This window comes from Caloenas nicobarica, chromosome Z, assembly GCF_036013445.1.
Source record: "Caloenas nicobarica isolate bCalNic1 chromosome Z, bCalNic1.hap1, whole genome shotgun sequence".
In the NCBI taxonomy this organism is placed as follows: Eukaryota; Metazoa; Chordata; class Aves; order Columbiformes; family Columbidae; genus Caloenas; species Caloenas nicobarica.
The window spans coordinates 42,503,483-42,527,869 of NC_088284.1; the positions used below are offsets into that span (position 1 = coordinate 42,503,483).

The 24,387-nt window shown below is 41.7% G+C and overlaps 2 protein-coding genes across 2 annotated transcripts; one reads left to right on the forward strand and one right to left on the reverse strand.

The window, feature by feature from the left end:
• Positions 1 to 730: 730 nt before the first annotated feature.
• On the reverse strand, positions 731 to 10,456 carry NANS (N-acetylneuraminate synthase). The gene is made up of 6 exons (XM_065656507.1): positions 10,248 to 10,456; positions 8,841 to 9,056; positions 5,389 to 5,488; positions 4,987 to 5,141; positions 3,716 to 3,982; positions 731 to 2,522 (listed from the first exon to the last, which is right to left on the reverse strand). The coding sequence occupies exons 1-6, from the start codon at positions 10,377 to 10,379 to the stop codon at positions 2,313 to 2,315; spliced, it is 1,080 nt and encodes a 359-aa protein (XP_065512579.1). The 5' UTR covers positions 10,380 to 10,456; the 3' UTR covers positions 731 to 2,312.
• On the forward strand, positions 10,378 to 24,374 carry CCIN (calicin). The gene is given in 7 exon segments (XM_065656909.1): positions 10,378 to 10,482; positions 19,977 to 20,608; positions 20,610 to 20,721; positions 20,724 to 20,793; positions 20,796 to 20,851; positions 20,853 to 20,998; positions 23,996 to 24,374. Coding segments are annotated over 7 exon segments (1,500 nt in total).
• The last annotated feature ends 13 nt before the right edge of the window (positions 24,375 to 24,387 follow it).

A 24,387-nucleotide genomic window follows, 5' to 3' on the forward strand; every position in this document is an offset into this window, starting at 1 on the left:
AGCTTCAAGTTCATACTTCCTTATTGTTACAGTTGACAATGCCAGATTTGGGTAATAAATGCACTAAGTGAATTAGTTTATACTTAAGTATCATCTCAGAAAAATAATAGACTGGCACCGACTATTGGAAAGGTCCCTTCAAGTAAAGCTGAAGTAGTAGCCTATAGCCACACTTAATGGCCAGTAGCTGGTCTTACTTGTGACAGAAACTCTGAACTGTGCTTCTGAGTGGCCCTATCCTTCCCACAGAGTGGAAGCAGAAGAAAAAATTGTGTACCACCCTCAATAGAAGATTAAATACTTGGAGGACCCACAGGTGCCATAAAAACACTAGGTCAGTGGGGCACTTCTGCTTAATTTATTTTTGTGTCCTGTTTGCAAAGGCTCTTTAACTGCAGCTGGATAAAGGTACACTCATATAAAACTAGGAGAGACACCTTGCAAGTTTCTGTATAGGGATTTTTTTTTCCCTGATACATTATAAAGTCCCAGAAATTTTTGAAGCCTATGTTTACAGCAGCCTCTAGAAACAGCCCTGCTGGAGTGAAGAACCACTGCTACTTAGTCAGGTAAATCTTGTGTTGTCCAAATAATAAAGGCCCTGGAATCATCACCAGTGCTGGCAAAGGCAAGGTCTGACCATAGGCTGAAACACAGAAATGATAGCTTGTTTTTTGAGACAAATTTATTCTTCAAATTTGAAATAAAACCAAACAAATAATTGAGTAGTTTTTTAATGTAAGGCAAGCATAATGCATCAATCAGAGCTCACATAACAGTCAAACACATGACTCAAAGACTCATTACTTCCCAGTTTAAAGATACAAATACAGTTTCCTCAGAATTGCAGAAGGGTGAACATTTTGAAAGTAAACAGCTCACAGGTACAGAAACACCACCACCAAATTCAAGATACTTCAACAACTCATGACCAAGAGGTATCAAGTTTCATATAACCATCACTAATAAATTATTCCACCACAGAAAAATGCACATGAATTATATCAGAGCAGTTCTGTGCCAATGAAGCTAATTGAGGAATGCCTCATTTGCAGTTGCTGCCATATGGCTCCTTCCTGGATGAGCAGCAGGCTGATGGGAGTGGGATTGCCTTTCTTACTTGAAGAGAGAGAAGCTGTGATGCAAGAGTAGAGCACACAAGAGGAGCACTGACCACCATGCTGAAGCACAGTGATGTGATCTACTCAAGCAGCCAGCCTCAGGCTGTCTCAAACACAAGTGACAGGGACAAAAAAACCTCCAAGAAAACCAAATCAAACCGACAACAAAAAACCCCACCCAACCACAAAAAACCCAAACAAACCAAACCCAACAAAATACACCAACCAACAAACAAAAACCCCACAACAATACCAAAACCACCAATGTATTTGCCTGTTAGTACAGGAAGGAGGCTGCTGAATCTTCACCAGCATTTGGCTTCCTACATGAGAAATCGCCCCAAGGTACAAACAGAGGTAATCCAAATGCACTGCAGAACTGATTTAAGATTCCAGACTTCACTCAGCTCACAATAAATGCTTTTGACATTTTCTTGAAGCCTAGGTTAAGTTTACTTTGACCCATCTCAGATGTGTTTTTCCACTCTTAATCTTTGTGTGGCTTGCCTTCTTGCCTTTCAGTTCACAAGAAGGCTCTTGCCTCTTAAGTAGGACTTTTCTACATATCCAATGTGCTTCCTTTCTTGGTACTCTTGAGAACCTAGCTTTCTCAAGGAGCTCATTTTCCCCAGAGTGCAGATTCCCACAACTCACTGCTGTGAGACTTGAGACTTTTTACCCTAAGGCTTTCATCCTGAGAAAAATCCATCAGGTTGCATGTGTAGTTTTCTGTTCAGTATATGTAAACTTTCACTTAACTGCATTCAACTCCAACTAGCGTCCTGTAATCACAGTGGCAAGGCAGAGGAGAAAGGAACATCAAAAGACAGGAGGTTAGAACAAATCAAAGTGTCGACAAAATTGTTGCAATTTACTGTATTCTTACCAGAAAAGAGAAGCTGGGAAGCAGCAAACTGTGGTCTTAGATTTGGCAAAACTCCAAATTAATCTAGGTTAAGTGGAATGGAGAAAGGAGAAGCATGGTATTTTCTAGACCAAATGCTATACAGTTTCTAACAAAATCACTCTTCATAATTTATATCCCCTTGCTTCAGAAACTTCCTGCTAATGAGACCCTGAAAATTCTAACTTGTTATACCATTTTCTTCTAGTCTACCATGCTGCTATACTTACATATGTTCTGCAGTAGTGCAGTACTACATCATGAAATATGGAATGGAGTACTTTGGCTTAGCACTTTACTTTTTTGACATGATTTTCTATTGCTTCCTCAGTGATGGTTTCATCTTCTTCAATATTTTTTTTAACCTTCTGGCCCACCAGATCATAGATGGCTTCTGGGGGAAATCCCTTGGGTTCTCCCACCTTCACTGTCAGCATGTCAAGTGTCAGTACTGCACCTTCAGGAATTGTCACTTTCGCCACAACAGACTTTCCCAGCTACAGGGGAGAAATAAAAAAAGAAAAGTTTAAGCCAAATACATTCCTAGACTTAGTATACCAAAAAGGCTAAAAAATATTCTAAAGTTACTTGGGAACAGGTTGTGTGGAACTGCCCTACCCATTACTTCTTATTTCAAATGAAGGTTGAGGTAGCATGGAAATCTTCACTATAACTAGGCTGCTGGGAACATCCATATCCTTTCTGAAATCAGGCAATGGCTCATTGGAATTTTTCAGAATCAGAATGGAGGGAATCTGATTAGACTGACTAGTATTCTAGCTTAGTCTAAAAGCAGCTCGTATGCAGTCACAGAGACCTATTACTCTTTTTAACTATTACTGAGTACTTTGTACTCAGCACGGGTGAGGGCGCATCTCAAATACTGTGTTCAGTTGTGGGTCCCTCACTACAAGGAAGACACTGACATGCTGAAGCAAGTTCAAAGAAGGGCAAAGCTGGTGAAGGGCCTGGAGCCCAGGTCTTACAAGGAGTGGCTGAGGGAACTGGGGTTGTTTAGCCTGGAGAAAAAGAAGCTGAGGGGAGACCTTATTGCTGTCTACAACTACCTGAAAGGAGGTTTTAGTGAGGAGGGTGTCAGTTTCTTTTCCCAAGGAACAGGACAAGAAGAAATGGACTCAAGTTGCACCGGGGAGGTTTAGATTGGATATTAGGAAAAATTTCTGCATGGAAAGGGTTGTCAGGCTTTGGAACAGGCTGCCCAGGGAAGTGGTTGAGTCACCATCCCTGGAGGTCTTTAAAAGATGTGTAGACGTGGTGCTTAGGGATATGGTTTAGTGGTGGACTTGGCAGTGCTATGTTAATAATTGGAGCTGATGATCTTAAGGTTCTTTTCCAACCTAAATGATTCCATGATTCTACTTGACTTAGTTAACCACTGGATGATATACACAGAACTCCATTATACAAAATTGCCAACATTATGCTTTCGTAAAAATAGTTACTGACTGCCAAGAACAGCAGTTTACAGAAGATGACAGGTCTACACTAATGTTTCAGTGGGCCAAGCATTAACACTGTGCATGCTGCTACTTAGCAGCAGAAATTTTTGAGTGCAGAAGCAGAAACACTGCTGCAATAAACAATTAGCAATTTATTTTTTGGAATATATAGCTGTTAGCTATAGGCCTAAATAAGTTTCAGCTATACATGAATCAAAAGCAAAAGTTACCTTTTCACTGCAAGCCATTTCACAGGGCAGGAGTTGTTTGACTGGAGAACCCATTGCTTTTTCCACAGTACGGATGGCTTTCACCAACTCCGCCAGTTCATTTGGCTCCAGAGATGCTTGGTGGTCACTTCCTTTCCATGTTTTGTTGAGAGTCACATGGCGTTCCACGACTTTAGCACCCATAGCAACAGCTGCCACTGAAATGGCTATGCCAGTTTCATGCCCCGAGTAGCCAATGGGGATATCAGGAAAAGCTGACTGATATGCCTTGAATCATGATAGAGTTGGTCTGAATTACCAAGGTAGTGATTTCAAAGAGAAAGCAAATTTAACAGTGCTATAAAAACCAGGGGCGATTACTGTGCCACAAAAAAACCAAACCAAACCAACACCAAAACCAACAGTTGGTCATGTCACACTGCATTACCAACTGTCATTTTTTAAGAATTTGACTAGGATTATCAATACTGACAAGGAAAATGAGATACGTTCCATTCTACAACTTCTCTTATGCTTTTCCTTTTAATTCAAGGTCTTCAAAGCCTGTATCCTGATAAGTTACAGTAATAGAGCAGTGGTCTATTTTAATCCAAAACTTAGATCTGTATCCAACACAGATTTCTTCAACCCCATATTTAAAATCTGAAGCAACCCTTTCAGCCATACATAGGGGACAGTCATCTAATCCTAAAGGCAATTAAATGCAGCCATGTCCCATTCTATGAAAAATAACATACTACATCTGCATAAAGCTAGGCAAGTGCTTGAACACCAGCCCATTTGAGAAAATTATCTTGCATCACTATCAGGCATATCCAAGTAATACTTTCAGTGAAGGAAACTATATAAGGGCCTAATCCATCTTCTTCATTGCTTTGGTATTCACATGAAGCACTCTTAGCAAAAGTTCCTGGTCTAGCCCCCTCTTTAGAATTCCATGCACCTTCATAATGGTAACAGTCTGCATAATTTATCTTTGCGCTACAAGGCACAGGGTTAACTAGTTAACCATATCTCATATTTTCCTCTGTTTAATTGTAATTAATTACAGTAATATCCTTTATCGTATTCCTCAAAGCTGAGTTCTGCTAAAAGAGGATCCAATGTGTATTTTTACTTCAACAGTTGCATGAATTAGTGGAACACGATATATCTTCTAACTTCTCAAAAGCAAATTCCAGCATGCCTAAGATCTGGAAATATATCTCAATAAAAGTGCATAGCCTTTCTCTGGTATGCTACCTATGGTACACTCTGGGTTATTCACTGACCGATATAACGCGGAGATTGACATCCTCTGGCTGAAGTGGGTATGCACTGGTGCACTGCAGGAAGCAGAAGTTTGGATTGATGGGCTTCACAATCTGATAAACCCGATGCATTGTGTCCATTGACTGCATCCCACTGGAAATCACCATTGGGCGACCTAGCCATTAGAAAACATGCACAGGTTTTGTCCTAGGTCTATATGAAAATGACACAATATTAAATTGTTGAAGTAAATGAATTCAGTTAAACTAAAAAATGTGAACCTTTTTTTCCCAAGTTTGATGATAATTTTCTTCTAAAGGTACTTTAATTTTTTTTCCAAAATCAGTTGGAGGAAATATCTAATAACTGATCTACTGAGATACAGTCATGTTTACCAAGATGGCTCAAAATAAGATGCTTACCTTTTTTTGCAGTCTTTTCCAAATATGGAAAATTGTTTGTATCTCCTGATCCTACTTTGAAAAATGGAACATCCAGTTCATGTAGAAATTCTACAGCCATCTACAAGGAAAAGAAATAATTGCATTTTTATTTTAATATACCACTTCAGCTGGATCAAAGATAAAGAACTACCATGGGAAATAAACAGCCCTTAAAAACAGCAAAACCAAAGCTTAATTAAATAAGTCACATAGATATATTGCCCCAAAACACACTGCTACTGAAATAACATTTACTGTTCTCAGGATACTAGTTTCTGACTTCTCTCCAAGTGAAGTGTTATCGAGGTGTCTTCTTTTATACTTCAAAAACAGATTTTCCACAGGTTTTTGACTGGGATCCCTGTCTCCAGGCAGGCTCTTTGGTCTCCCAGCCAAAGTTGGTCAAGCCAGCCATAGGTAGAGCTGCTTAGTGAGCTCAACTGCTCTTCTAGCTTCAAGGTAAGCTTGTGGGCCACAGCATTCTTGCTTTTTTTTGGCGCTACCAGGGAGAGCAACTATATGCAGATGGGAGCTTGCCTGTTGAAGAAGAAATGTACTATAGGCATGCAGTCTTCCTGCCACATACTTCCTGCAGGTCAGAAATACTAAACCACGAACACAGTGTTTAAAAGTAGAGATAGTCACTCTGAAAAATTGTATGAGTATACATACATAAGCACCTGAAAAAAAAGTAGGTGCCCAAAAAGGGAAATTCAAAATGAATTTGCTTCTAGGGAAGATACTAGAAAATAAATATAAATTACACCAATAATATAAAATAGTTTATTCAAATGTTAATTATACTCCGCCTTCTTCTAAAAACGTGCGTGCTATATTGAAGACAATTTACGAATTGAGGCTCCATGAAAATCAGTATTGCATCAGCCTTTTAAAAATCAGTACTTTCAAGGAGAAAATCGCAGACCTATGATGAGCAAGAGATATTGGAATCTTCCACTTACATCCAGGGGATGCAATGAAATAGTTATCTAATTCTGTCCCCCTTCAACCACCCACAAACACTTTTAATTTCTTCAGCTCGTTCCTTGTTGCAGTCAAATTTACTTTGCACCAGGGAAGGAGTATAACGTCCAGGAGAGAATCACATCTTCAGTCTAATTTTTCTGTCATAATTATGAAGCAGATTCAATTTTGTGTACCTAGGATGCATAACATCTCTTTAATATAGTTTATTCACTAAGATGCATTGTGCATGAAGACAATGAATACACTATATTAAAAAGCCACAGATCTAACCTGAGGAGATCACAAAATGAAATATGGCAGATAGATGTCATATAAAAAGTCACTCTTTATAAGTAAATCTCTCTCGAAAATTGGCAGCTTTTATGTATGAGATTCAAGGAACAGAAACTAATCTCAAATAATATGATGACATTAAAGGGAGTGGTGCAATGGGATCCTGTTTTGTCTTCAGTACACACTGGAACAGAGTACATAAAAGAGTTACTCATAGCCTTTATATTTACTTCATGCATCACTTTATTGATTTCCTCATAGTTAAACACACAAATTAATCTCTTTGACGTATCTGGAGTTCCAGAGATTATCTTCAATTCACAGAAGTCAACATATTCTCAAAGACTTATTTTGTCAATTTATGCAACATTTGCCATACGCTCCAAAGCCATGTCTTGCAGAAATGGCACTGGAAATCTTAGGAGTTGTGAAGTGTAATTACTATGCAAAAAAGGCAGCACAAACATGCATCAGTACTGTTAATTAGCTGATGAGGCCACACACAAAGGAGAACAGAATCTTCAGAAAGAGGGAACCCAGAAGTGGGAAGTGATCTTAACAGCTGCATATGAAAGGTGTTCTGCATTGCACTATAGCCTTGGGAAGCTGGAGGTTTTAACATCAAAGAAAGAGTATGATTTTTTCCTCACTCAAAGTCATATGGGTCTTTAAGATCCCAGATATAGAAGTCCAAGACTACTGTATTTAATTACTCTTTTCTTAAAGGAGTAGGTGTTGTTCAGCAGGTCTCCTAGAAATGAATATAATAATAAAAGAAACATTGCAACACCCTCTTTTCACAGATCTATTTCTGAATCCATGGCATTGGGCTACTGCAATACATGCAAACCACTTTTTTGTCTGTCAGACATCTGAAATATTTTTTATGGTATTTGGTGCTCATACGAACTCAACTGGGGCACAGTAATTCAAGGATTTTGGTTAATAGGACAGTAAGTTGATAGATGCCATGAGAATGGCCAGACAACTAGGAAAGACAGCATGAAAAGGTTCAAGGAATTGAAATTGCTTAGTCTGGGGAATGTAAAAGAGAAAAGAGATGTGATAATGGTGTTCGAATATACAGAGAGGAGATACAAGGAAAGTATGAACTTTTATGTCAGATGAGGCAGGACAAAAAACTATGAGAAAGGAGATTAAGCTGACACATAGCAAAATGTCTCAGATGGTAAGGAGAGTGAAGCATGGAACAGATCACCTTAAAATATTGAATACATCTTACCCGTGTCACAAACTGGATAAGGCTACTTGCAGAAAGATAGGGACACTGCTGTGCTTGCGTTATGCAAGAGTGGCTAGCTTACTTCTGGAGAGTCTCTTTTAGTTTGTTTCTCTATATTTTCTAGGCCATAAGGAAAAGTAAAACAATCTATAATCCCTGACCTATATTGAGGTTTAACTGTTACCTGATCTTTCTAGTTTACACATTTCAACTGTACATTGCCATTTGTTAATACTGTAACTAACATCATTTTGAGGTAGGCAACATCCAAGAGTTAAAGAAGTATATATCTCTTAAGGGGGAACAGCAGCAGACAAGCTTCAGGGAGTTCACAAGCTGGTGACTGACTGTTCAAGAGCCCACTGACAAAAATCAGTAAACGCTTCAGGAGCAACAGGGCAAGGTAGAGACCCTCTCTATGAGATTAGTAAAACAAAAAGGAATACAAGCATTTCTGCTGCTTAGAAACACCAACTGGGGTCTAGTAAACAGCAGAAATGAAAAAAATTAGGGAAATAATAGGGATTAAGTTGACAAAGGAATCTGGTTTAAATACAGAGGGAAGTTTGAAACTCTTGGAGTCAATATACCAAACAACATTGGATAGTGGGCAGATTCCAGTCTTGGTCTAAACTCTCAAAGCCTTGATTGTTTCCGGAGTTCAAACGAGGCCTTCTGTCTACTATGATTTACTGTGCATAAATACCTCAGCATACACGGCAGGTCTTCCAAAATACTCAGTCATCTACTCAGTCATTGCAGAGACACAAGTGAACCAGCAGAAGTATAACTACTCTAGTTTCTTCATTTACAAATTCAACATTCACACATATTTAGTATTCCTTTATGTAAGAATTATCATGTCCAAGTAATAACCAACACACATAGCAGCTGGACTCTGCTTGTCATTCCAGTATGACTTACATACCTCATCCATGCCAGAAGCTGTAAAGAAAATGCCAATCTCCTCTGCATATTTTCTTAGCTCTCTATATTCATCATGACTGAACTCCAAGTGGCGTTTGTGTTCCCCATAGGTATTTCCCCAGGAGTGTTTAGAGGTATAGGGCCTTTCTAAGGCTTTCTTGTTGAATTTGTACTCCAGTTCGCTCTTCTGGAACTTAGCACAGTCTGCTCCGCAGTCCTGCAAAACAAGCTAGAGCACACTGAGTGGAAGTGCAAGTGAAACTGCACTCATCTCAAGTTTGAGCATAACGATTGTGCCACTAATGTACTCATTTGCAGTCGAATTTTCACATTATCATCATAGCAATCACAGGAATGGTACAAACACAGCGTGACAGCAGACCCGCACACATGAGCCCTTTTATTTCAAAATGCGTGTATACTTAGTAGAACAGCAGTCTAGAAGGAAATCATACTAAAACTACAGAGCTGAACTGCCTTCTGCTGTGCATGCCACTTAATTTGGAGAGTTGTTTTCTGTGGTGTTTTCCAAGCTCTGCCATCACCTGATAATTCTACAACAAAATAAGTGACGGGATTCTGTAGAACAAGGAGTATGAATCTGAAATTTGTCTGAAGTAATGCAAACAGTGAAGTTAAATTTTGACGACACTATTTTGCACTGACACCACAGTCATGTGCCTGAACGCATTATTCCCCGACTTCTCCTTCACGAGGATTTGCCACTTGCTAACATGGGTATATCTAATAAATAAAATACCAATTTTTAAAACAGCTTGGCTGTCTTACTAGTTAACACAACTATTACCTCAAAAAACCCTAGTGCAATCAAGTCAGATTGGAAGTTCATGAGAGACACTTCAGCAGTTACTTGATTCTTCCCATACCAGCATTAGCTGGTGACAGAATTGAAGGATTGCTGTCACCCCTTGGACACTGGCTGCGTGTGTACCTGCGTGTGCCGGGAACGAGCCAGGGCCTTCCTGACAGCAAATACGATGTGATCGCGGGCTGTGAGCTACAGACAGAACGCTGCAAAGCGAGAACCGGCTGAGCGGGGCCCTCACCACGACCGTCTGCTTGCAGCTACTTGATTTTTAAAAGTCGTCCCACGCGGTGCCGCTGCCCGAAGACAACGCTTCCCGACCGGGGTGGCCCCCGCGGGGAGGGCGGGAGGCTTCGTGGCCTCCCGTGGCTCCCCGGCCCTCGCCCGTGCCCTACGGCTCTCGCTCATCCGCACCTTGATGCCTGCCTCATCCGAGCGAGCGGGCCTGCCCACCCGGCGAAGGGAGCGCTAAAGGGCGACGGGGCGGCGCTGCCCTGCCCGCGCGGCGCCCCGCCGGCCCGGCTGCGCTCCCGCCTCACCCCGGCCACCCTCCACGCCAGAGGCAGGGCAGCCCCTGCGCACCTTGGCCATGCGGATCATACGCTTGGCGATGTCCAGGTCGCCCTGGTGGTTCTGCCCGATCTCCGCGATGATGAAGCACGGCTGCTCGCCGCCGATGCGGCGCCCGGGACACAGCTCGAACTCCCGCGACATGATGGCCGCCACGCCACCGCCCGCCGCTGCCGCGCCGACGCGCCCCAGCTCCTCGGCAGAGCCACCGCTCCGGCCTGCGGCGGGCAGCCAATCCGTGCTGCCGGTAGGCGGGGCCGGGCGCCAGCGCCTTCCCCAGTTGGGCACCTCCCAGCAGATGGGCGGAGCCGCGGAGTGGCTGCCTGCGGGACCGCCAGGTGGCGCAGGGCGGACGGGAGCGCCCCCGGGAGGCCGCGGTAGGGCGGGCCCCGCCGGTTCGTGGTGCTGTATGGGCTGGAGTGGGTGGATTGTATTAACATGGTCTGCATTATGCATAGGTTACTGTCCTGGATATAACTGGGTAGAAGTGCCCCTGGCAGAGGCTGCTTAATATATTTACCCCCAAACTAATTACAGGTCCTTCTTCTAACCTGGTTGTTGTTTTCTTTCCTTACATAAAAGTGCACCCTGTGGAAACCAGAAATTCTGTTCTGTGAAAAACTGCAAGTCTTTACACATTCAGCAAAAATACTTAGAATTTTCAAATCAAATTATTTGAATGGATCAGAATGTTCTAGCTGACTGCATTCTGATTTTGCCTTAAAATATATAGATAAGATTATTTGTAAGACAAAAATAATTAAAAGGTGTAAAACATAAATGTACAATTCTAACCACAATCAGATGGAGTGTGTGTGTAAAAAAATCTTAATTCCTTTTCCCTTGAAGCAAAATTGACTCAAAATAGGACCTATTGCTGTGGTTTTAACTAAACATCATTGTATAACAGATGATAGCAATAAAAATGTCAGATAATGCTACACACATATCCCTTCTTTCCACTCCAAATTTTGCTTTCCTCATTAACTACCTGCAACTTAGCTGTGACATTTTGCCCAAGATTGGAGTTAACTTCTTCTAGAGCTTTAAGGATAAAGAACCCTGTAACGAAAATTTATATGTGTGAAATAAAAATTGACTGTTCAGCTTGAGGAGCAAATTTCTGTGTAAATGAACCCAAGTTCTGCAGGTCAGTTATACTAACAGGATAGGTTAATGAGCAACCTGTTTGCATTTGTTGCGTGTAGTGGTTTATTGACCATAGCCATTGAATAACTACATTTTAACTCAAATAAAAACAAACCAGGAACTATCTGTTTTAAGGTAATGTTATTAGTCAGGAATTAAACCAAACAAAGCTGTTCTGTGTGGATAGAGTCCACCCACAAACCAGTGTGATCTCAAAAAACATGATAAATTGTTTTGATTTCTCTCTTCCTTCAATCCAGTTGTCTCTTGGCTGAACCTGATAAGACTGGCAAACATGTAATTGCTTATTTACTTACATTAATCACCTTTTTTTTTTTTCTTTAATACAAAAGTTTATCTTTGTTGGGAGAAAAATAATAAGTTAACAGCTCTGAAGAAAGAAGTACTCTGCATTCAGAGGTATTCACATGGTTACTGTTGTGGTTTAATCCCAGCTGGCAACGAGGACCATGCAGCCGCTCGCTTACACCCCGCCCCAAGTGGGATGGGGAAAAGAATAAGAAAGTGAAAGAAACCTTGTGGGTTAAATTAAGATCAATGGGTTAAATTAAGATCAGGACAGCAAAGGAAGAAATACTAGTAATAATAATATTAATAACAACAACAAAACAAGTGATGCACAATGCAATTGCTCACTGCCTGCAGCACTGATCACCTGTTCATTCCCAAGAAGTGGTATTAGCCAGCTCCAGTTTATATACTGAGCATGATGTCATATGGTAAGGAACACTCCTTTGGCCAGCTTGGGTCAGCTGTCCTGGCTTTGCTCCCTTCCAGCTTCTTGTGCACCTGGCAGAATATGGGAAGCTGAAAAAGCCCCTGTCTACCCAGCAACAACTAAAACTGTGTTATCAACATTCTTCTCACACCAAATGAAAAACACAGCTGCTAGAAAGAAAATTAACTCTATCCCAGCTGAAACCAGGACAGTTATTCAACACTCCCATCATTCATCCAGGGCATATATGTCTTACTTTCTGACTTCCTTCAGTATCTCTTCCATACTTGGAAAGATGAAAAAAGCCACAGGCCTGTAAAGAAAAACAAAACAAAACAACCAAACAAGCAAAACAACAAAAAGCCCCCACCAAAGGAAACAAACAGAAAACCCCCCAAAACCCCACAACAAACTGGAGACATCTCTTGGACTCTAAACATAATTTGTAAACGCTCAAGAGTAGCACTACTGGCATGCACAGGAGATAATCAAGCAGCAGCCACATCTCATGTAACCAGCTATATAAAATCACTCACCATGGAGCTCTACTTCCAGGAAACATTTGGAAGGCTACTAATTGTCCCTCTTGAGACTGTTGAGGCATTCCTCTCTTTGATAACTAAAAGGCAATATTCAGGTGGCAAATTTAGGACAGTGGAAGTGGGTAGTGGCTACCTGACACAGGCTGCTGGAGACCTGCAAAGTTAGGTGTTGGTGGCATAGACTTGATTGAAGAACCCCAGGAGTTAAGAACTAATGTTCTGGATGTGATGAAGATGTGTACACGAACAGGGCATTATTACCACTGGAAGCTGCTGACTGTGTTATGTAAGGAGCTCAAACTACTGGTTAAGCAAGTTCGCTTGAGCAATCAAAATCACTGAAAGACAGAAGAGTCCTTACAGTCCTTTCTGTTGACCCTAGTCATTAATCCGTGATGAGATCAAAGAACACACATACACTGAGAGTATTTGGCTCCTAGAATGGAAAGGAGACTGCTTCACTGGATCTCTGGTGACCAGAGTAAGGTTAAACTTGGAAAAGAGACAGTGAGATTATCAGGAAGGTCTCCACATACTGGTGATACAAAACGCAGGACTGCAATTGTCTCAACAGTTCTGCTGCTGCAAGTCCCAATACTGTGAAAAAAAAAACAACCCCACTGCTACTCTCAGAAAGTATGAAAGATAAGAACTTTGCATATTTAAGGCACATATTTTGGAAAGCTGAATATTTCTGGCTAGAGGATATTCTGCATTTTTACATTCAGGATGCTCTTGTTTGCTTTCCCCTTGTATTCCAAGTGGTGGAAATGTATTAATTTTCTAAGAAAACGTGTTGTCCCAGAGGAAATTAAACTGAGACACTTTGCTAGGTCATACAGCTTGGTTTTTAAAATCTAGATTTCCCATGATAAGACTAGAGAAGTATATAATACATTTGTTTGCACCTATCCTGCACAAATGCAAAAATATATCATAAATCTCACAAGAGATTCAAGAGAAGAGAGGGCCATTAGCACTGTGGTAATCAAGTGGGTTGAAAATGTATTGAGGTGGAAAAAAAAGAACACAATTTTCTCCTTAAAAATACCTTCCAAGGCAAGATGAGGAACATCAATTTAGCAGAGTTATATTTGTTGGTCAAATAAGCTGGAGTAAGGTTTGGTATCTCCAAGGAGTTGCATATGTGTATAGCAGCCTTGTGTTTGGGTACCTGGAGTAAGGTTTGGTATCTCCAAGGAGCTGCATATGTGTATAACAGCCTTGTGTTTGGGTACTCTCCAAAATCCAGCATGTTCATGGATTAAGCCCATTTTCTCAGCAGTCCTGAATCCATGCATCAACTAGAGCTGGAGAAGCAAAAATAGTTTACATATACATCTGTGTTCTGATGAAGGCTGCTTCTGGGAGTATTTTACTCCTAAATCATCCTCTGACAAACTTCTGGTTTTAATGGAACTGAAAATCATTAATTGGATTTATTATGCTTTTGTGGTACGTGTCTTTTTTGTGGGGTGAAGCTGAATTGAGTCTTAAGGCCTCATCTACACACAATATTAGTAACATACTGTCCTTTGCACAACTGCAGTTATAGTAGTGTAGTCATTCTTTCTGCTGCTCTTGGCTGTTCACTGAGGAGAACTGCATCCTTCTGAGAAACTGCAGTAACAGTGACCACTTGAACACAACCACCACACTCTGAAGTGTATAGTACTATGTGAGAAACAGTCTAAGAAATCGCTTGAATTTCAAACCAGAAAAGGCCTTGAAGAGCAGTACACCATGATATATCAGTGCTGAAGTGATGCACAGAATGGATGCTGTCTTTTATAAAACACTGAAATCTGTAAATGATGGTGGGAAGAGGACACAGTATAAATACCATTTTTTCTTTGTCTGCTTAAGTATTTCAGACAATATAAAAAGTAGGAATGTGTGTATCCATATAGAACCAACTAGTTTTCTAGAAACAGGTCAATTTGGAGGTTATTTCATAGCCAGGAAAATTTCATGATAACTGAACCCTATTAGGTGTCTCTACTGGTCAACTACAATGACTACAGTCACAGGTTGACATGAATGCAGGCATAACTTATTTAGGGGTGCTGAACCAGAGTTACAGAAAGAGATCTGAGGAAAATACAGTTCCTACAAAAATGGTTACGTTTTGTGTGGTAGGTAGTATTTACTTCGTATGTTTATGAACAGTTTCTAGAGAGAGAATAAAAAGTTAACAGTATGTTGCAAATATTACTAATATATCCCATAACGAGCCTTAATAATATAATTTCAGGAATTATATAAGATTGAAAGCCATACCATAGTCTGTTGAGTTTTAAAACTGTAAAAATATACTCGTTATTGGCTGTGCAAATCCACTTGTGAGTGTAGCCTTAATACAGAATGCATATAAATGCTGAAAATAGTTACAATGAAGTTTCTCTTGAAAGTTAGCTGATTGAAAGAGCAGTTCATTAAGAAAGTATTTCTTAAGTGTAATATTTGAAGCAAGTCTCTAATGTGCTACATCTCACTGAATTTTAGTTTACACTGCTTGCCTATGGGACATTTCTTCAACTAAACAACATGGCTTGCAGCCCAAAGCCGAAACTTGTTCCTTGAAGTTCATTAGGTGCTCAAGGTTCTCCCTACACAAATGCTTACTGCCACTTCCACAGAACAGACACAGACACTTCTTTCTTGGGGCAAGTTCCTTTTTCAACCATCAGGTAAAGAAGCAGGAAAAAAAGATGCCTCCAAACCACAAATAATTAACTTCTGGAATAATTTTACAATGACAGAATATGATTTTGCCTGTCATAGTCTAAAATGACAGAAGTTTGAGGCCCTGTGCTTTTCTTTATCCTGTATTAAAGCAGTAGAATTGCAGGTAAGAGGATATGCAGTTATACATATATAATACTAATGTAAAGCACAAAAGCAAGAGACAAATAATACAAGAGCAGAAATTGTGGAACACTATTCCAGCTCAGGGAGTTTTATACCATCTACCGCTTACTTCCTGATAAGGCTGTGGCCACACCAATTCCAACATTGTATTCTGTGAAACTCTGCTTGATGTCTAAAACAGGTTCTGCTGGAGGTTTGTCTTTTATTTTAGAGGGTGAGCCATCCACATGGGGGATTTTAGGGATATATTTGTGCACAATAATGAGAAGAATACTTTAACAGGGTAGAATACTTCAGTAGAATAGAACACTAGCATAGAATAGAGTAGAATAGAATAGAATAGAATAGAACAGAATAGAATAGAATAGGATAGAACAGAACAGAACAGTTACAGTTACAGTTACAGTTGGAAGGGACCTACAAAGATCATCTAGTCCAATTTCCTGACCACTTCAGGGCTGATCAGAGATAATTGTCACATTGATAGTTATCACACTACTAAAACTGAATTTACATGCAGTAACACTTTATTTAGGAACTACAGAGCTTGAGACAACAGACTTTTTTACAGTCCTGGAGCTTGGCTGGCATGATAAAAGACCTTTGAAGAGTCATGGTCCTTGAAGAAGGTCATGTGTTTGCAGCTTTGACATAATTTGTAGGAAGAGAATTACATGACAATCCAGTGATGATGACCATTTGACAGCAGCCATTCCTTTCAAATATCAAGATCTAGTCCATTTATAAAATCTTCGAGTTTCTCAGTGCATTTTAAGTCTTTGGTCTCCTCTCCCTGGACTATATGCTGTGCAATGCTGGTGGGTGTTAGCTTCCCCTGGCCACACCATTTACCTTATGCTGTTTGACTGCTTCTTTGTCCTCTTTGTTATGTCTAAATCAGTGTTCCCTGCTTTTAATGTTATAATTCTTCAATGACCAGAAGCTGACTGCCAGTGAGATGTTTACAGTCTTGTAGCTTCTCTTTTCAGCCTGTACACATATTTTCAAGGTTTCTGGTGTTATCCCACACATTAACTTCACATTATAACGAAAGACACCTGGTATCAAGCTTTGCTTTGCACTGCAAATAGCAAATTCGCACAAGCTAATAACAAGTGAACCAGTTCTGTGGCCTTGCAGAGCTAGGATTAGGTTTCTTACAAGCAATGACAAGTGTTGTTTTTACTGGGCCACCCAGACAACCATCACAGGCAGTCTACCTCCTCCTGGTGACAGCAAGAATTTGTTTTCTGTAGATTTTCTCTATTTCAGTCCAGCACCTCAACTTAAGATTTCACATTAGTTCTTACTAGCTGAGATTATGAGCATGTTTCCCTTTTGCTCTGTGTAACATTCTCTTGCAAGTTTGAAGCAAGCCTTCTTATTTTGAGTGAGTCTAGATGTTCTAGCAGTTCAGTAAATTGCAGTAATGAGTGGACTTATCCTGTCATCAGATCTTGTAGAGTTTAAAATAACTGTTTAAATTACTTCCACAGGTAAGAAGCGGGAGACTGACACTGGATAAAGTATTTGCAGGGGGGTGGCTGGGCTGGTGTGAGCAAGACAAGTGTGAGTGACAACCAGTGATTAAGGGTCACAGAAGTGGGAAGGGACTCAGAAGGGAAAACCAGGGAATAATGAGACAATGAAGAGTGCCACTGACTGATATGGGGTCAGTGGACTGGGGAGAACGGGGTGAAGCCCAAGAGCTGAGGACTCCATGAAACTGGGCAGAAACGTGTGGGACAGGTGAACTTGAAGGAGACTGGTTTCACAAGAAATGCTGCTGGAAATAGCAGATGAGGGGACTAAATAATGACATTCAAAGAGCCTTTCCTTAGTGGGGTGAGTAATATGAAACAAATGAGACCAAGAATAAGGAGTCTGCATGACAAAAAGGCAGGAGTGAGACAGTGAAGAATACAGAACAGATGATGTTAAATATCATCTTTTTTCCCAAAAAGTCACAGGTGAAGGGCTGTTATCCATTAGAATGGACTCAAAATTGGTAAAGATCGTGAATTTCACCAGAGGCTTGCCATCAGCATATTTTCTCCATTCTTCCGCACAACTGTCTCCTCTCCTTCAGTTATTTCCTGTGTTGAAGAAATAGAGATCTATATGCTCCAACCCTGTGTATATAACTGGGACACACTGGTTTTTGATTTGACAGTGCACATGATTGGGGCTATGACACAAAGCACATGTTTAGGGCTATAAAAACCTCAAAAGATAAGGGTTGCTAGTTTTAGGATTGTTTTTCATTTATCATTTTTGCCTCTTTGAGCATACTTACAGAACAGTCAGCAAAATATCCATCCCAAAGGAATCTTTCCCCAGATTGTACCAAGTATAGTGGAGGTGATTGTCCTAAAGTCTGTATATTCTGTGTTTTAGAAAGTAGCAGGCTGACAGTGATCAAAGCTTTATGGAAGAGAAAAGCTGGTCCCTAAATTCAGTCAGCTTTGATTCACCTTGTATTTGCTGCTGAGTTGCTGGGTGATACTTGGCAAATCACTAAAACAAGCTTTTCACATCTAATTGCCAATTGGGACTATTTCTCTTATGGCTGGTTTATTCAAGTCATTACGATTTAGTTTACAGAAGTGTTGAATTCTTGCAGCTACAAATCAGCAGAGGTAGTGTGCTGAACCAACACAATGTATATAAAATACCTGGTCTTTGGCATCTCTAAATTTTCATTGGGAACAAATAGACACTGTCCACTCTAATCTTGTTGTATTTCAGTTCTACTCTGTAGGGGCAGAGAAGAGAGGTGGGTACACTCTGTAAATTGAGGACAGAGGGAGGGAGGAAGGAATAATTCTCTCTCCCTTGCTGAGAGGTGTGTAAATTACTAGTTTAAAAAGCTTCCGCAGTCTTGTAAAAGGCACAAGGGAAAGCCAAAGGACAGAAATTAATAAATGTCAGAGTAGCAGTTGAAAAGTATGTGGAGCAGAAAGGCTGGGGTGACACACAAAACAGTGAGAATAAACAGAATACTTAGTGTCAGGGTCCATGGGCTCAGTAGTCCCATGTCAGCTTAGGCTAGGGCTGTCAGTCCTGCCTAAGTGGTGCTGTAGGGGTGCTGGTCTATACCTCAGACTCCTGGTCTGTCTGTCTGACATTGCAGATTGACCTCAGATCTGCCTCAGCACTGCAATCCATGGGCTGAGGTCATAGCTGAACCCATTCCCAGCTGGTTTTTCACAAGTTCTTACCAACTTGCATTGACTCCCATTGTGAGAGGCACATCTTGAATCTGGATCTGGTTGCTTTTCTCCAACAGGTTATAGAGCACAAATAACAACAGCTTCAGGTCCTGACATACCATTCAGGCTTCTAGCTCCTTGAAAAGAAATCCTTGTGCACCACTGCTCTTGGAGGTGAAAGTCAATTTGGCCTGCTCTTTATGGACAGATCGTGTTAAATACCTCTATGGAATAACCATGGAAGTGAGAGACTGAGATCATATCACCTACCTCAGAAAAGCACTTGACATTCTTGAGCCAGTTGAAATGCATATGATGGCTGGTAAAGATGAGATAATCTGAGATGCCTAAGCCAGCCATATTTCTGTCCACCACTCAAAGATACTTGTCAGTGTTGCAAGCCAGTACAATTCTAGCAGATGTCTCCCCTAGTCTGTAACTTATAGTGCAGTTTAGATTTCTCCTTTGCGGCCTTTCAAAAACCTAAAATATCCTGGGAAAAGTAATGTACTTAGGTAGATGACTTGGCAAACAGAAGACAGGATGTATTTCCTGATAGCAGTTACCTATTAAATTTACTTCTTTGGAAGGCCAGCATGCACAGTCCCTGCCAACACTGTGCCACATCCTGTTCTTGTCAGAGTTCAACCCACACTACCAGCTGAGGGGTAGTACTAATTCTCTCTGAGACACTACATATAGCTCTAGTTGTTTTACTCCAGACTGTTGAGAGAGGAGGCTCATGAGAACAGAGCCTCATTTTATTTTTCTTCTACCACTTATTTGACCTGATCCATGTTCTCATGCTAGAACTTTACAGATAGCCCTAGCTGATAATTGTTTTCCCCTTAAAACTTCAATACCTGTAAACCATGGTGTTCTACAGCTGTGTTTTATGACACCATGCATCTCACCATAAAAGCTAGTGTCTGAAAAACTCACACTATCATCTGCGCCTTTGACTTGCATGACTAAATGTGAGAAGACACAGTTCACAGGAAGGAAACGACATATCAAAATAATATGGAGAAACCGCTGAAAGTGACCATGTAGTTCAGGTGTGATTTCATGAAAGCTCACAACTTCGTTTTTACACTCAGGTCCCTTGTGGGGATACGCTCCATGTTGTATATGCTCACAGTCTACATGTGTGAGCTTAAAGAGGTGGTGAACAGTGCCTATGAAGAGACTTGTGGGTACTTCAGAACTCATGCTGTGCACCTGTCAGGTATATGGCAGGCTCCTCAAGGAGGTTGACCTCCATGTACAGAATTAGAACCAGGCTTACCTGGCCTTGATCTAATAAGTGAAATTCAGGAAGGCTAAAACATAAACATATTGCAATAAGATTTTGGCTATATCCACTGACTTGGGATCTCAACGGTCTCAACCAACATGCTCGTGGCTACCAGCCATGACACACTGATAGTCAACAGTCATTCTGCCCTTTGCCTCAGATAGAAATGATTTTGAGTGACAGGAAGCAAGAAACTGCTTGAATACTGTTTTCTTTTCCAGAGGAAGGGTCATTGACTCTCTAATGATTTCAGAAGGCCAGAAAGAGGATGTAAGATTTAATGATGAGGGGTTTGCTTATACTTTTGAGCTTACGTGTTTTGCATACATGTGGCTGAAACTGACACAGTACATGTCATGTAAAGCAGCTTCTCCTAGTACAAAGTTAGCAGTTAATATCACTGGAGAAACAACAGACCAGACCACTTCCTCAAAGACAGCTCAGAGATGTGACATAGAATACAATCCCTGGACCAATGTACCACCTATAGGTTTAGTCTTCCACATCATGGTGAGCTGTGGAGGAGTAGTGTACTCTCTTGGGGATTGTGCTGATGCAAGGAAATAGGTCTAACACTTGCAAGTATGGTGATGGAAGGAAAGAGAAATGGACCCTGACTGGGAAAATAAGCATTCCTATGGATGGTACTGCCTTGATCACCAAGGGAAAAAAGTCAAGTTAATTTATATTGTGACAAGGCAGTTGAATGGGCGCTTCCTATGTGCTCAAATGGTAGATTACTTTGACGCTTAGGGAAAGTGGTGCAATACCTTACCTTCCTTATTGAATTCAACCATAAACCTGTTTTTGTCCTTTCCACAGGAAAACGCCCTGAGTGTGCAAAGCTCCCCAGAAAATTTTGGATGTCAGCTTGTAGAAAAAGAAGTGCATCCAGTGTGCTCAGTTGGAGACCACAAGAAGTTCCCTCCTGTATTGAGGCATTGCTTATGCAGGTGAAAGATGACCTCAAGAATATTCTCAGTCCAAATACCTTCTGACTATACCAGAAGGGATGGAGATGAGAAAAGTCTGGGAGATCCTTCAGAAGGTCTTGATTACTCAGTTTCCCAAGGAGTCAAACTACCTTTCAAAGTTCTAAAAATGGTGATTAATTTGGAAAGGGAAAAAGAAAAATCTTTGTTAACGAAGAATGACTTTTCACTTGTACCAAAACCTCCTTTACTTGACTTCCTTATGTTGCAACAGTCTGCAGTAAGTTATGATTTCTACTCAGCATGTACTTCAACAATTCCTTTATTTCAAGTGCCTGTCATTCATTTTAGGATCAACTAAACCAATTTAAAAACATCACACTTTGAAAAATAGTTTACGGAAGATATAGGCTCAGAATTCAAGAGTTATTTGTAGTAGATTTATTGTATGAGTTGCTGCTATGCAGCCAGATTCTTCTCAAGCATTTGTGACTTGTATTGGGTTTGGGCAAGGTTAACATACTCATTCTGCACCTCATCGATCATTCTGGATCATTGACCTGTGGCCAATTGTATCAGGTTTAACAAAGCCAAGTGCTGGGTCCTGCATTTGGGTCTCAGCAACCCCAGGCAGCACTACAGGCTCGAGGAAGAGTGGCTGGAAAGCTGTCTGGAGGAAAAGGACCTGGGGGTTGTTGATTGACAGCTGGCTGGATATGAGCCAGAAGTGTGCCCAGGTGGCCAAAAAAGCCAACAGCACCCTGGCTTGTATCAAGAATAGTGTGGCCAGCAGGATTATGGAAGTGATCGTCCCCCTTTACTCAGCACTGGTGATGCCCCACCTTGAATACCATGTTCAGTTTTGGGCTCCGCACTACAGGAAAGACATTGAGGTGCTGGAGAGAGTGCAGAGGAGGGTGACAAAGCTGGTGGAGGGTCTGGAAAACAAGTCATATAAGGAGCGGCTGAGGGAACTGGGGCTGTTTAGCCCAGTGAAAAGGAGGCTGAGGGGAGACCTTGTCGCTGTTTACAACTACCTGAGAGGAGGTTGTAGCATGGAGGGTGTTGGTCTCTTCCCAAGTAGCAAGTGATAGGACTAGAGGAAATGGCCTCAAGTTTTGCCAGGGAAGGTTCAGATTTGATGGTAGGAAAAATTTCTTCATGGAATGAGTTGTGTAGCACTGAAAGCGGCTGTCCAGGGAAGTGGTTGAGTCACCATCACTGGAGGTGTTTAAAACATGTGTAGATGAGATTCTTAGGAACATGGTTTAGTGCCAGTGTTATCCTGAGGGTCTCTTCCAACCAAAATGATCTAATGTTTCTGTGATTCTATGATTCATGGGGAGCCACATTCTGTTGTTTCACTATAAGAAAGACACCTATCTGTATACTGGATTTTTATGCATCTAAATCAGACACTCCACCTTGGATTATAGGTAAATTTGGAGCACCTTATTAGGTCTACTGTAAGTAAATGATCCTCCCTTTCAGGAATCCCAATGCTCTGCAAGCAGAGAAAAAGTCTGGAGCAAGGAAGACTTATCTGGATGGAGGAGGACCAGTTTAGAAGCAATTAAACAAATGACATACATAAACCCCTGGGGCCTGTCAGGTTGCACCGATGAGTGTTGGGTAAATTGACTGATGTAACTGGGAGGCCACTCCTGATAATCTGTGAAATGCCATGGCATTTGGGAGTGTTCCTCAAGACTGAAAGACAGCAAGTGTCACATCTGTCTTTCTAGAAAGGCAAAAGAGAAGATCATGGGAACGACAGGCCAACCAGCTTCACGTGAATCCTTGGAAGACAATGGAGCAACTAATCCTGGACACCATTTCCAATCTCAGGAAGGACAAGAAAGTGATCAGGAGTAATCAGTGTGGGTTTACAAAGGAGAACTCATGCTTAACCAACCTGATAACCTTCCACAGTAAGCTGACTACCTTGTTGGATGCATGGAGAGTAGTGGGATGTTGTTTACCTTAGCTTTAGTATGGCTTTTAACTTAGCACTGTCTTCCACAACATCCTGATAGACAAGCTGACAAATTAGGGGTTTAACAAATGGACAGTGAGGTGAAGCAAAAACCTGCTGAACAACCAGGCCCAGAGGTTGTGGTGAGTGGCACAAAGTTAAGTTGGAAGCAAGTCACTAGGGGTATACCTCAGGGAATGATACTGGGGCCATTACTATTTTACTTCTCCATTAATGACCTGGATGATGAGGCAGAATGTGGCTTCACTGAATTCGCAGATGATACAAGATCAGGAGGAGTGGCTGTTACACCAGAGAGTTGTGCTGCCACTCAGAGGGACCTTGATAGGCTGACAAATTGGGCAGAGAGGAATCTTGTGAAGTTCGACAATGGGAAATGCAAAGTCTTACACTGGGGTAAGAATAACTCCAGGCACCAGTACATGTTGGGGGCTGAGTAGCTGGAGAGTAGCTGTGCAAAGAAGCACCTTGGGGTCCTTGGGAACAAGAAGCTGCCCATCCACCAGCAATATGCCCTTATGATGAAGAAGGCCAACTGCATCCTGGGCTGCATCAGGAAGACCATTGCTAGCACACCAAGGGAAGTGATCCTTCCTCTGTACTTAGCACATCTGGAGTGCTGAATCCAGTTTTGGGCTCACGGTACAAGAAAGACATGGACATATTGGAGTGAGTCCAGGGTGGGACAACAAAAATGATTAGAACTGAAGCATCTTTCGTAGGAGGAGAGGCAGAAAGCTAGGACTGTTTGGGGAAGTGATGGCTCAGGGGGATCTTGTCAATGCGTACAAATACCTGATGGGAGAAAATGGAGAAGAGGGAGTCAGGCTCTTTTCAGTAGCGCTCAGTGACAGGACAGCAGCCAATAGACACGAAATTAAAAAAAAAAAAAAAAAAGCAAATCAAACCTGAACACAAGAATACACTTTTTTTTTTTTTTTTACTGTGGGTTGGTCAAACACTGGAACAGGTTGTCCACAGAGCTTGTGCCATCTTCATCTCTGGAGAATACTCAAAACCAGACTGGACATAGTCCCAGGAAGCCTGCTCTCGCTGGCCCTGCCTGAGCGAGCAGGTTGGAGTAGCCAGCCCAAGCACTTCTGTCACTCGCTGGCCGCGCGGAAAGCCAGGCCCGAGGCCAGGCCCAGGCCGGACGCTGAACCGCCGCCGCCCGCTGGCGCAGACCCCGCGCTCGGCACCACCCAGCTCCTCCACGCGCCGCCAGGACTGGGGGTCAGCGAGCAGCTGCAGTATGAAAGCCCCGCCCGCCGCGCTGCAACCTCCCCATCCCACCCCCGCACCCCGCTCTTCCGCGCGCCCAACGACGCTCTTGCGCTGATTGGCTCGAGCCCAGGGTATCACGCGGAGAATTCCGTTAGCTCCGCCGCCACTGCTCGATGATTGGCTTGACCAC

What these genes read in the sequence shown, in the direction of transcription:
- NANS (XM_065656507.1), bottom strand. Translation starts at nt 10,379, where the DNA reads ATGTCGCGGGAGTTCGAGCTGTGTCCCGGGCGCCGCATCGGCGGCGAG. An exon ending in CAGCTTCTGGCATGGATGAG is followed by an intron (nt 5,489 to 8,840) that starts GTATGTAAGTCA and finishes TTTTCCTTGTAG; the next exon opens with ATGGCTGTAGAATTTCTACA. An exon ending in TCAATCTCCGCGTTATATCG is followed by an intron (nt 3,983 to 4,986) that starts GTCAGTGAATAA and finishes TCATGATTCAAG; the next exon opens with GCATATCAGTCAGCTTTTCC.